The sequence below is a fragment of the Calypte anna genome, chromosome 1 (assembly GCF_003957555.1).
Source record: "Calypte anna isolate BGI_N300 chromosome 1, bCalAnn1_v1.p, whole genome shotgun sequence".
Classification (NCBI taxonomy): Eukaryota; Metazoa; Chordata; class Aves; order Apodiformes; family Trochilidae; genus Calypte; species Calypte anna.
In genome coordinates, this window is record NC_044244.1 from 51022764 (window position 1) to 51035972 (window position 13209).

At 41.5% G+C, this 13209-nt stretch overlaps 1 protein-coding gene across 1 annotated transcript in view; it reads left to right on the forward strand.

Annotated features, from left to right (window-relative positions):
• Positions 1–10454: 10454 nt before the first annotated feature.
• Positions 10455–13209, forward strand: part of MRTFA (myocardin related transcription factor A) — a 49624-nt gene continuing 46869 nt past the window's right edge. Inside the window, 1 exon segment of the mRNA XM_030468506.1 lies at positions 10455–10908. Within this exon segment, the coding sequence (XP_030324366.1) occupies positions 10782–10908 (127 nt within the window). The 5' untranslated portion in view covers positions 10455–10781.

Consider the following 13209-nt stretch of genomic DNA (forward strand, 5'->3'; position numbering starts at 1 on the left):
ATGGAAACCCCACAACTGCCCTGGGCAACCTGTGCCAGTGCTCAGTCACCCTCATAGTAAAAAAAAGTGATTTCTGATGTTCAGAAGGAATCTCCTATGTTTCTGTTTGTGCCCTCGGCCTCTAGTCCTGTCCCTTGGCACCAGTAAGAAGAGCCTGTCTCTGTCTTCTTTGTACCCTCCCTTCAGGTATTTATATACATTGATAAGATCCCCCCTGATCCTTCTTCAGGCTGAACAGTCCCAGGTCTCTCAGCTTTTCCTCATAGAAGAGATACTTCAGTCCCTTCATCATCTTCATGGCCCTTTGCTGGACTCCAGTATGTCCACGTCTCACCAGTACTGGGGAGCCCAGAAACAGACACAGCACCCCAGATGTAGCCTCACAGTGGACCAGCTCCCTGGGCCTGCTGGAAAGCTTCCCGCTCATGCAGCAGATGATACCATATGTTTTCTTTGTCCCAAGAGCATGTTGCTGGGTGTGTTCAAGTTGATGTCCAGCAGGATCACCAGGCCATTTTCTGCCAAGCTGCTTTCCAGCCATTTGGTCCCTGCAAGTGTTGATGCATTCTCTGGGTCCATCTCACTGTATCCTTATCCAGCCCCTACTTCCATCAGCTTCCCTATGAATATCTTACAGGAGACAGTGTCAAAAGCCTCACAAAGCCAGGGTAGACATATGCACTGTGCTCCTCTCTTCTACTACATCTGTCTTTCAACATTGTAGCACAACCCTGAAGACACTTTTGCCCAATAGCTGTCTTGCTCAGGCAAAAGTATCTTCTGATAGGAGAGAATTGTGAGTTTGTAGTAAATTCTGGACTTATCATGGATTGGTTGCCAAAAGTAAGCACATGGCAATGTCTATCCTGGTGAAGTTGTTTTTGTTTTAAAGAGTTTGTTTGCAAGTGACTTCTGTTAAGACAGCTGTTAGCTGGATCAGGAGCAAGCATCCAAGTCCTGTCAGATGCTAAGGACTGGCAGGCATGTAAAACTGTAACTTTTTCAGATACATATTTGTCTATTCAATTAAATCACCAATCTGTTAGCTTTTATGTAGTCCCACCGTAATTGTCCCTGTCTTGTGTCTAGATTCATAGCATACATTTGGCAGCCAAGGAAGGATGCTATGATTTCTAATTCCAGTTCTGATACACAGACTCTGTGTTATATGTAAATACCTCTGCTTGTTTTATCCCAGGCTATCAAGCCAAAAGGTATTAATAGAACTGAATTGTCTAGAATTGATGAGTATGAAGTTTTGACTTTAGCAATTGATAGCAAAACATTAAAGAAGTTCTTTAGAGGTGTCAGACAGCTGCAGAAAGATAGGGACCAAACAGGCTTCTCTGCATGTTGTTTCAGATGAGCTCACAGGTTTAGGAGGAGGGAAGCAGAACAGAAAGATGAGGCCCAAATCAGAACATGCTGTTCCAAGCACAGTTATCTTTACAATTATAAGCACTTACGCTATGTGCCTTTTAATGCTTTTAAGCCAGTTAAGGATTAAAACTCTTAGGGTTTGGCAGGTTTTGCTAGGACAACAGAAGAGGGTACATCCTCCTGCTTACTTGCCTTTTCTCTTTGCTCTTATGGTTGGAATTAGTAGAACTCTTGGATCTGAGAGAAATTTATTCCAGAACTAATCATCTACCTTGCAAAGGAGGCCTATGCCTTCTTCCTCCCATTCTGTCTTTCTTTTGGGTAACCGTACAGGTCAGATCAAACTACGTGCAGAATTTCATATGTACTTTCCCTACTGCTCTCAAATCTTTTCTGCCTTTTTTCTTTTTTTGACAGTGATGGTAGTATCATGGGTGCTTACAAAATTAGTGTCACATATGTGGAAAGGTCCTTGAGGCAGAGATTTGGAACATGGATATAGGTAGAGTAAATTTAGGATGTAAAGCTACAGTGTTACATAGCAATTCTTTGTATGTAGGTACCAAATAGAAAAAGCAAGGTAGCTGGCCCTGCTTTTCACTGAAGGGAGCTCTTGTATTTATGGCTCAGCCTGCAAAGCTACTGTTCCTTACTTGAGCCTGTTTTTTGGTGAGCCTTTTTCTACTGCCTAGAAATGGTTCTTTTAAATACTTGAAAAATGAGACTTCTCATTAATTGCATGGATATTTTAGGTCAGTCCAGGTTGTTTGGGAAAAACACTGTTTTCATTTGTTTCTGTGAGTATTGTGACCAAATCACTGGGGAGAGGTACAAATGATGTGTGAGCTGAAATTGTACTTTCACACCAGGAGTCTGTCTTCTGTTATAGCCTTGAACAGCTCCAAGAAAAGCAAACCTTTGGTTTGATGAATGCAGAGTACAATTTACTTAAAAATATAGTGTATGGGAAAGGGATGGTAGTACTTTCAAAACTGTATCTTCCTGAAGTGATAAACATGTGAGTCCCATGAAGGCATCAAAGGACTCCTTCCACCTTAGCATAACCAGGATTCTTTCCCTGCTAATCAAAAGCTGAGCAATTTAGTGGCATGCAGGTAAAAACTATCCCAAATCCAGTCTCACTATGTCTTGCCTTGAAAGTCATGCTCTCTGTTTTACTTAAGGTCTGAAACATCTGCATGTGTGTAGGGATAATGAGTCCATACCAGACCCTGGAAGCTCTTTCCAAGGTCAGTACAGTCCTTTCCATGAGATTGAATGACTGCATGCCTTGACTTAGTCTCAGGTTTATTTTATGTTGCAGCTAAAGATTAAAACTCAAATGGGCTGTACAGCTTTATATCGGAGACATAAATTTAGTTGGTGAAGCTGCTGTGAAAGCTTGAGATTGGCATCTATCCAGGGGACAGCTGAGAGTTTCAGCTCTAAAGGAGGAGTTTGAACATTTGACATTGGAGTTGATTTGTAGATCTTTGGCAAGGCAAGAACTGAATTTTACATTCTGCAAACAAAATTATTTCCTGTCTCAAATACTCCTTACAATAAGTAGTTTTGTGTTGTGGGATGAGATGAGAGTCTGTGGCGATGGAAAAGGAGACCAGCACTTTCAGTAGCATCTAACCACTGAATTGGTTTGTAAGTATTGTAAAATTTCCTCTCCTGCTCCACCTCATCCAAGATGCCACTACTACCTGACTGTGACAATGCACTTGGACAATTTTTAGTGAAAAAATAGTGGAAGAAACATCTAAAAGTTAACATTGGCTACCAACATTAAATGAGTGGAATGGTTTATGGTCTTTTTAGAATTCTTCCTCCATTACTGCATAGTTCCTTCAAGCTGAGAAACAGTCTTCTGCAACTATAAAGAGTAAATAAAAAATCTAGACTGTGGGATTACAATTCTGTGTCAGATTAACCAAGAATGATTGTCATATTGACCCTCAACAGTATTTGTATTGCTCATTAAACTGATGTGTTTGGGAAAGGAACAGTAGTTTTCTGGTCGAAAGTCACAATCCCATAGCAAGGGTTTAACTAGTAGCTATTCTACTAGTATAAACTGAGAAACAAATTAAGGGTTTGCTTATCCTCTCACAAGCAGTGAATGAACATGAAGTTTTCTCTCTGGCTGTTTTCTCTCCTGCTTGAGTCGTTGAAAAACAGACTGCATTTTCTAGGTGTTTGCAGGTAGACTTTTCGTGCAGCAGGAAGGTTTAATAGGGAGAAAAAATACCCTTTTATTGCCAGAAGCTGAGGGATGTGGGAGGGAGAAGTGTGGGATATCTTCAGCTCAACAACCACAGGAATTAGTGACATAACTTCTCAAACTCTTAGGCATGCCTTAGCATGAGGGAAAGGATATCTATCTTCTGTCCTTTCCTAGTTACTCCTCCTAAAAACACAATGTTGGTTTAAGACAAATGAAAAACTGCCTCACTTCCCACTCTGTCCTGTTCACTACATACCTTGGTCTGGAAGCCTGAATTTCTTTTTTTTTGCATTCTTGAGAGCAAAACCAAATGTTTTGGTGTTTTCTGCTTTAACAACTTCGTAATGTTTTAAATTAAATCCTGGAATACCTGCAAGAGGCAATGCATTGACAAGTCTGGTCTTCTGTGCTCTGTGTTCTTCGCTGAGCACAGTTTATATTTATTCTTGTATCAGTATTCCTGCAACCTCTATGTGTGGTGGTGGTAGTGTGGAAATGAAATGCACATCTGCATTCATGTGAGCATATCTGCCTACCCCTTGAGAGGCTGAAGTTATACGGGGTCCATGTGGGTGAACTGAGAGATCTAACTGTAGGTGGGAAGTCTAATAAGAACAATTTTAACTGTTGAATCTTAGGTGACTTTCTGTGGCTTGAAATCTTTGACTCTTTTCTAACAGGTAAACTGTTCCTCTCAGGTAAGAGCAGGGAACGACTACTCTTACTTCTTTTGGTCTAAAGTAGTTATTTTAGAGTTAGATGGGTAATGGCTCAACTAAAGGAATAGATGAGAATTCTGTTGCAGCTCCAGCTGGAGTAGCTCTTAGTTAAGCTTCTCCACTGGAGATTCCCACCCCACATTTGAGATGCCAGACTTGATGTTTAAGCTGTCGCTGTGGAGCTCGTTTGCTCAGCACAGGTAATGTGAGCTCATCTTCCCAACTTTGCACTGGAACAGGGTGTGAGCATTCATACAACGAGTATTGGAGGCTCAGCAGGAGGGTGGTAACTTTGAACTATAAAGAGGTACATTACAGTGGTTGCATCTAAGCAGAATTTATCGACCAAGACGATAAAAAAAACAGAACAAAAAAAGTGTTTGGATATGTGCTTTTAATTTACTTGCTTGTTTTTGTTGGGTATGAGCAGTGGACTGCAGTTGTTTGGGAACTAGCTATAAAACCTCTTTCTCTTAATTCCTCCACTTTCCTCCTGCCCTCTTCTGTGAAGTTTTCCTCTGTGGACAAGGGTCCTCCCACTGAATGAGCCAGAAGAATCCAGCGGCTAACTGCTTTTCTTCTAGGATGGAAACCTTTACCTAGGCAGTACTATTCTGTAGTGTAATTGCAGCTTTCTAGAGTTCAGCATTGACAGAAGTGTTGCCAGTTTTAAAAAGAAAATCCAATTAAATAAAGTGAATTGAACTAACTTGTCTTCAACCACTGTCCCACTTCCCTTGGCTCTGTAGACAACATGTTCTGAGTGGGTGTAACGCTCCCATGTAGTAATATTAGAAGCATGTGCTGCATGATGGTTTTGTTTTGGTATAATCTAGAGTGGGGTAGGCTTCTGGACCCTTACCTTCTCTTAATCCACCACACACACACAAACACACCCCACAGCTTCCTCAGTACAACAGGTCCTGGTGGGTGGCAGGGAAGAGGAGAGGCATGGACCATAAAGTGAACTGACATCTCTGCTTCCTTTCCTCTCCCTCCTTCCTCTCTTTTCTGCCTCGTAGCAATACTACTGCAGTCTCTTTGCAGCTGACATTTGGTTATTAACACCGACTGAGTGAGCTCGTCATTTGGGGAAAGGAGAAGAAGTGGGAAAGGGAAATGTTTTGGCTTCCTTCTTCTGGCTCTCCTTCCTCCTGAGGTCTGTGGACCCTGGAAGAGAGGCAGGACTGAGGGACTCGGTGTTAGGGAGAGGGGGCTGGGGCATTGCTGCTGTTGTCTCTCCACACCTCACTTACAATGTTGACTTGCCTTGCTGGTTGGAAACTGCTTATCTGTGGAGCTAATCAAATGCATGTCAGCATTGCATTCCTTGGGCTGAGAACTGATTCTTCTCACTGCTGTGTTTTAAGAGAAAGGCAAACCGACATTCTGGCTGAATCCCAAGGAATGAGGTGGGTGGCAGAGTTTATATACGTGCTGGGGGTTGATTTGGCTCTAGCTGCTGTGTGAAGTTCACTGTGGCAGCTGAAAGATGCAGAGAGAAGCACTTTCAGAATTAGAGCCAGTGAGGTAATGAGAAAGTGACATAGGAAAGGAAGTGGTGTAAGGGGGGAAGGGAGGGCTCAAAAAGTGCCTTTACATCATCTGATAGGTTTTCCAGCCTGTGCAGCAGCTATTTTTATGCTTTCAACTCTTAGTATTTACAGCTCAATGACAGCCAACTTGCCAGAAGTGGGGGTGATGGTATATCCCAGAGTGGGCTGGGGGACTGAAGAGCCACTCAAAAGCTACGGCAAAGATCCAGGTTCCCAGGCATGTCTGATGCTATTGCCTTTTTTTGACATCTGCATGGTGGTTTACCTTTGGCTACCTGTCATGTCTAGGAGTTTTCTGGATGCTGAGTGCAGCAGTAGCTGTCATCAACTAGTTGAAAAGATCAAAGGATGTAAACTTCAGGCTCTTCCTGAGGGCTGGAGAAGCAAGGGAGTACAGTGCTCCCAGCCTGGTGTTTCTACTTCTTCCTGAAGGTCATTGTTGGTGGGAGGCAGGATCCTGGGAATATTGAAAGCAAACTCATATTACATAAATGTGATCTTTAGCTGAAAAAAAGTAAGCAGCACCAGTGTCAGTGTGAAGCCTGTATTTATTTTGAAGTATGAAATTATTAAAGTCATGTGACATCAAAGTTTTACAGTGATGAAGGTGCAGCGTTTTTCCTGCTTTGGTCTGCTTGCTAGAAATATCAGAGACAGATCTTCAAATATAGTGAGCTCATACCTCTTTCTAAGGGTTCAGCTGGCTTGGACGTTGACTGAGGTTTTTTTCATGTTGCCTGAGTGTGCCTACATTGCAGCTGTTTGCCACTTTTTAGCAGAACGTTGTTTGGATTTCATCTCTAAACTGTATGCATGCAGATCCTTGCAGGCATTGTGTCCTCTGAGAATGTTATTATTGGGGGAAGAAAGATGCATCAGGGAGAAATGGAGGTGAAAGGTGGGAAAAAAAGCACATTTTAAGTTGGTGTGAATGGCTTGTCAGGAAATTTTCTATCTGCATATTAATTTGAATGATATGTTCATTTTAGGTGATAAAATTAATGATGCAGTTTTGTGTTTTGGTTAACCTGATCCAAAGTTTAGCCTGTGTCAAGACTGGTGTAGTCTCTCTCTTTTCCCCAGCTGTGCTCTCCAGCCAAAAGTTCTGGTGCTCATCCCACCTGTTGGTATGTTGTTTATGCTGTTCAGTAGGTTGAATCAGGTCATTAAGATACCAGATGAATGTCAGAACTGTTTTTAAGGAGGGTAAGAGTGAGTATGTGTGGCTGGGAGAAGGACAGAAGAGGGTGAACCAGGAAAGATCCTTCTGGTGGTAGCAAACTTTAAGCTGTAGCCCCTTGCTGGTCTGACACTAACTGCATAGACAAAATTTTGTGTGCTTCTGGAACTTGGAAGTCAAATATCTACATCAGGGTTAGCACTTTGCTTGAGGGTGGTTCACTCTTCTGTATTCCATTTCTAGCCTAGAATGAGAATTTGAAAAAGATGCTGCTTGTAGTGGCTTTTGAGGATAGAAAACCAAAAGACGATAAAAAAAGCGGATTTGTTCAAAATAGTGAGTAAGTAATGATAACTGGTACAAATATTGCATTCTGTTCTCACTAGGCCTCAGAAGTAGTAGCAACAACATCTGTGCAAGCCTTATGTTCACCTGATGTTACTTTTTATTTCTGTGTGTAAACTTACAAGTAGTAATGCAGCATCTTGAGGAAAAATACATCCCCACAGCCAGTATCTCATTTCACGCTTGAAATTCATAGGATGTAAGACTCAATAGATGTCTTGTGGACAGATTATCAAAATTGAGCCTTATTTTCCAAAACAGGTATCTGTGGCAAATACATCTGTGGTTCTGTTGGTAAAGGTGATCTTTCTGGTGCCAGTTCCAGAGTAAAGGTGGTGCAAGACACTGACTGTTAGACGTGTGTGGGCTGATCCTACTCTTCTGGAGTCATTAAGCAACTGAAACAGTTCTTGGAAATCCTGCCTCTGCTGTGAAATGCACTTCCCTTTCTACCCTGCTGATTTCCAAAGGCCTTACGTGTTCCTATAGTTCATTGACATTTCTGTCCATGTGATCATTGATCAGACTTTCAGATCTCTTACCAATACATCAGGATCAAATAGGACAAGTTAAACGTTTGGTTAACTTCTTAAATCTCATCAATGTCAGGCAGTAATGTCAGTGTTTCATACAAGACAAGTTGCTTTTGGTCTCTACTCATCTGTCAGCATCTGTATTTTGCAAGGAGGTACCCCATAAATGCCTGCTTGTGTTGAATATATTCTCCAACATTAACCCCTCGGAGTTTGTCTTTTTACAGTATATAGGGCATGATCCAAGTCCTTTCTGGAGCGTTCTGGCCCATCTTTTTCTGTTTTGGATAACTGCTCCTTCTTTCAAAACATTAAATATCTCTGTAGGATGTATTTGATGCTGTAGGAAAAAAAAAAAAAATCAGAATATCTTGTTCAGCAAAGACTTTTCTACCTACTGTTGAGCCAGTCAGGTGATTTTCTTTCCAGGCTGTTTCCAGCACACGAAGAAAGGTATGTCTGCATACTTACCTGCAGCCCTTCAGTACTGCATTGAGAGGATCAAATCTTTGTGAAGTTGGAGTTGGCAATTACAGCAGCAGAGGACTGGTTATATCATCAGATCACTAGAACTGGCGATGCATGTCATGTTATTGGCTATTTGGTGCCTCTCTTCATCAGACCTTTGGCAGCATCTTTGGGCTGCTTTGGCACTACCTGAGTACTGGTGAGTCAGTTGGATAGAGCAACCAGCTCACAAGGCTTCCTAGGCCTTGTACACTATGGTGAGCTGCTTAGAGGCCCTGGTTGGCAAATTAAAACCAGCATCTGTAGCTGAGTCTTGTGTTTTTCACCATCCAGGTGGTGTACTGCTTGATAGAAGAAGTAGGACTCAGCCTGGCACAGGGTAGTTGTTCTTCAGTTATTACAGTAATTGTGAGACCTGTCTGCACAGAGTATCATCAGGCCTGATTCAATGTGCAGTTGCACATTGCTGCTGAAAGGGGAGATCTGGAACTTCTCTCCTTCATCCTGGCTTTAGCACTCTTGTGCTCTTGCCAGGTCAGCTTCCCAAGGCAGCTCTCTGCAGGGTCACCACTGCTACTGCTCATGCAAAAAGTGGGCTCATCTATTTATGCAGTAATTTGATCCTATTGGCCAAAGTTCATTGTGAAACTGAACCTTTAACTTGACTTTTACAAATCCTAAATTTAAGATGAGAGTTTGTGTTGAGTGTACGTTTGTAATTTAGTAACAATGTGATTATGGAGCTTCATATTATTGCCAGAGGCATCCAAACTTCAGTTTGGATTAATTTCTGAATGATGGTTGAACATTTCAAAGATTAAGTGTAGTGTTGTAGGTACCCAGAAATGTCACTGATGCCATCTAGTATCATTACTTAGTAAACATGTAAAATTCTGTATATTTTTAAGTTTGGTTGAACACCACTTTACTTTGATAGTGACTTCATTATTAGAGACCTTTTCTCCCTGGCGTTGTTATACTAGCTGTGCTTAATAGAACATCTTGAATGCATCTCAAAAAATAAATTTAGAGATGAGAAATTTTTATCTTAACTTGTGGCAGTGAGGGGGGGCAGAATATGAAATGGAGACTGTTCCGATAGTGTTTGGAGTATTCATCTTCTTATTTTTGTAATGTCCTTGTGGATATCTTTGCTTCAGGTTTGTAGGATGACACAGTTTACTATAAATATTTTTTTTTTCTGGAAAGATACCATAATACTTTTATTCAGGTGTGTCTATTCACTGGACAATTTTTTTCCCCTCTTTTTTCTTTCTTTTTCTTTTTCCCCCCCTCCCCTCAGACTTCCTTGCACCTTTTATTATGTGTGCTTAGGGAGATTAAAAACCCAGCAAAGCCAACAGCTGCACTGGGGAGAATACCTCTTGGCTGGTGCTTGGATGGATTGTGCTCTTCCCTGGACACTTAAGATTCCAGTGCCATGCTAGGTAATATGTATAACCATAGCTTGTCCACCATATGGCATCTGCTCATGATGCACATTGAATAAGCTCCAGGTAAGATGAGTGCCTCCATACATGCACAGGTTCTGAAGTTTTAGTGCTTGCAGCAGTGGGTTATTTACTGGAGGCTGCTGATTATCTTCAGGTAGGTGTTTCTATTAGGTTGTGAAAAATGATGGAAGGGGAGAAGAGGTGAGAATGTGCACTTGTAGAGAAGTAGCCTTCTGTTACTTGCACGTGGTCTCAGAGCAAAGGCATCTAATAACCCTTTGTTTCCCAGATCATCAGTTTGGCTTTCTCCACAAAGCAAATTCCATTTCTAATAGCTTAAACAGGAGGGGACAAAAGGCAGTATGGCTTCTGCACTCAGGGTGGTGGTGTTCTCCTGGCTGTGTGCACAGAGGGGTAGGGCTCAATCACATGATATTGCCTGTCTGGCAGGTGTCTGTAGTGTGAGTAGAGGAACCAACTGTTCACTATTTTGGGTGAATGAGGTTGGCTGTTACTGCCAGTGGCCCCACGGAGAAGTCCACGCATCTGTTGATAAGCAGCGCTCTGCACACTGGGATCCTGAACGCTTATAGCAGCTTGCTCAAACAGTGAGGCTTCATTCTGAGGTCTGAGATAGCAGGAAGCTTAAAAGCCTTGCTGATTTTAATCTTTAGATGTTGGCTGTCAGGATTTGTCTGTCCCTCGAGTACCTCTCTCTTCCTATGCAAGCACAGCCTTGGAATCTAGCTGTAAAATAATTTTTTTTTCCACTCTCCCACTGGGTGCATTCACCGAAACTTGGTAGAGAGGGATTGTGATTGGGTCTCTTGTGAGGATTAAGCACCCCTTCCAATAGCCTGGGACGCCTCCTGTGTTACAGCATCAGCCTTCAGGTCCAGGGATTTGCTCTAATATGTTGGATAAAGCCAAGACACTTCAGCCTGCCTATGTTGGGATTGTGCCGCTTGCAGAGACTGTGTCAAAGCAAGGGAAGAGCTGTTCAAGCACATATCAGGATTCATACCACAGCTTACGAGAAGGTTAGCAGGCTCTCCTTTCTTTGTTTTAGGCACTGTGTAGTTGGTTTGTGGGTTGTGTATTTTTTCCCCTCTTTTCTCTTTTTTCCCTTTGCATACTGAATCCGAGTGAATTTTTCTTTCCTGGGCAGTAGTCCAGATTTTGGGTTTCCCACTGACTCCTATGACCTATTGTCTCTGAGGGCACTCATAAGCATGTCACAGAATGATTTTGGAGCTCTGTTATCTAGTGATTTGCAGTGGCTGGACCTTGGGACAACTTCACTTGTGTTTGGAAGTTTTAATTTCAGATTTTAAGTTTCTACCTCTTCTCTATGTCTACAGGAGGCTTGTAACCAGTGTTTTAAGGCTGTTTTATTAAGGGTGTTTTGATGTGGAAACTCTGAAGGGGTGAGAGTATCATGTTTTGAGTTTCAGCGTGTTGCTGTTTGGAGACTGTGGAAGGAGTTGGGTCTGTATATATAAATATGAATCCGTTTTAGAAATTGTATTCTTCTACAAATACATATAATTTTTATGAGGGTTTGACAATTCAGAAAGATTATGTAGAGAGGTCAGATTTCAGGGAGTGATATCTATGAAAAAAGAGGAAGATCTGTAGAGACTGAGAAAAGATTGAGAAGTTGAGAGCTGTGATCCATTCATAGTGTTCAGCGTAATAAATAGCAGCAAACAGGAATGGGGAAAAGATTACAGGGAAAAATGGCAGAACATGGCAAAATGCTAATGGCAAACATAATCAGAGTTATGTTTTATGAGAAATACTGTATCTGTCTAGCTAGACATGAAATTTGAATAGGAACTTGAAAGAATGAGTGGAGATCTTGAGCACAGTGGTCTCAGAAATAAGGTGATGACTAATTTTGAGAGCAAGTAATGAGATCTGAGAGGAGTGGACAATGACTTTGAGTGACATTTTGGGCAGAAAAGAAAAGGGTGGTAGGAGTTGAGGACAAAAAGCCAGACAGAATAAGGCCATGTCTATTGTGGAAAGATGGCCAGTGTGTGGAAGATGATTTTTACAGTTTGATTTAGAGGATTTTCCTCTCACCTGCAGCTCTAGGCCTGCTGAGTCTGCCAAACAAAACTGTTAAGTTTCTGCCCCTATTGTCACTCCCCTTACCAAGCCTCTTCAACAGATACTGAGATATGGCTTGTTATTAGATTTTTTAAATATTGCAATTTTTGTTGCTTGTTTTCATTGGAATACTCTTTGGTGGAAAAATATGGAAAAGGAAAAGCAAACTGAAGTCACAGTCCTTAAATTCAAGTTTGGGAGTCATAAATCCATTAGTATAGGCAGTGTTCCCAGATTACTTTGTCAGCTCTGGAGGCAAAGAACTGCAGCACAATTATCTTCGGTGGAAAAAAACAAAGAAAAAAAAAGAAAGAAAAAGAATGAAAAAGAAAAAAAAAAAAAAAGCCAAAAGCCAGAACTAGCAGCTGTCTTCTATTTGCAAGGCATTGATTTTCACAGGAGGTGAACAATCTGTGTTTGAAAGTGCCAGGATACATCTTTCATCCAGTCACTAAGTATCACAAGCTCTACAGTTTGATAACATGTAGAATGAGGAAAATGAATGCAATTCTGTAGTACTTCAGTCAATATAAAAATCATAGAAAAATGTTTGCTGCAGTCCAAGTTGAAGTGAATTAAGGTCATTGAATTCTTGTGTAAGTCTGGTTATTGAAAAAGCTGTTTTGACTCTACAAATTCTAGCAGTATCATCAACCTGCCCGTGTCTGATTTGTGTCTAATTCATATGTGATGATGAAAGCTGCTTTCTACCAGGTACCAAACAGGAAGGGTAGGGAAGAGAAATAAATGCTGCCAGCTTCTTTCATGTCAGAAAAGACTAACCCTGTAGCTTTGCTGCAGTTCCATTGAAGTCTCCTGCAGCCTTAGGATGCTTGTTGCATTTATACTGTACCATGCACTGTATTTTGCAGAGCCAAATCTTGCAGGCAGTGGAGAAGCAGATACACTCACATGTAAACCCTTATGGAAGCCCTGGAATTCCAGAATTAGCATTGAGTTGAAACTGTGACAACTGTTTTACCTTAGTTTTGGTCCCCCTAAAAACGGGACAGCTTAATTTTGTTATTGCCCAGGACAGAAAATTCAAGTGCTTCTCTTCCTCTCGTTACCACAGAGTTGAATGGGGTGCCAGCCTTCATAAATTTGCTCTTCATAAATTCTGGCAAATAAGAAGTGACTGTATTATGCTGGCAATACTCATACCTATTCTCTTAATGAATCTCATGATAACAGGTTATCTGGAGTAGACTTCATCTTGTTTTCTT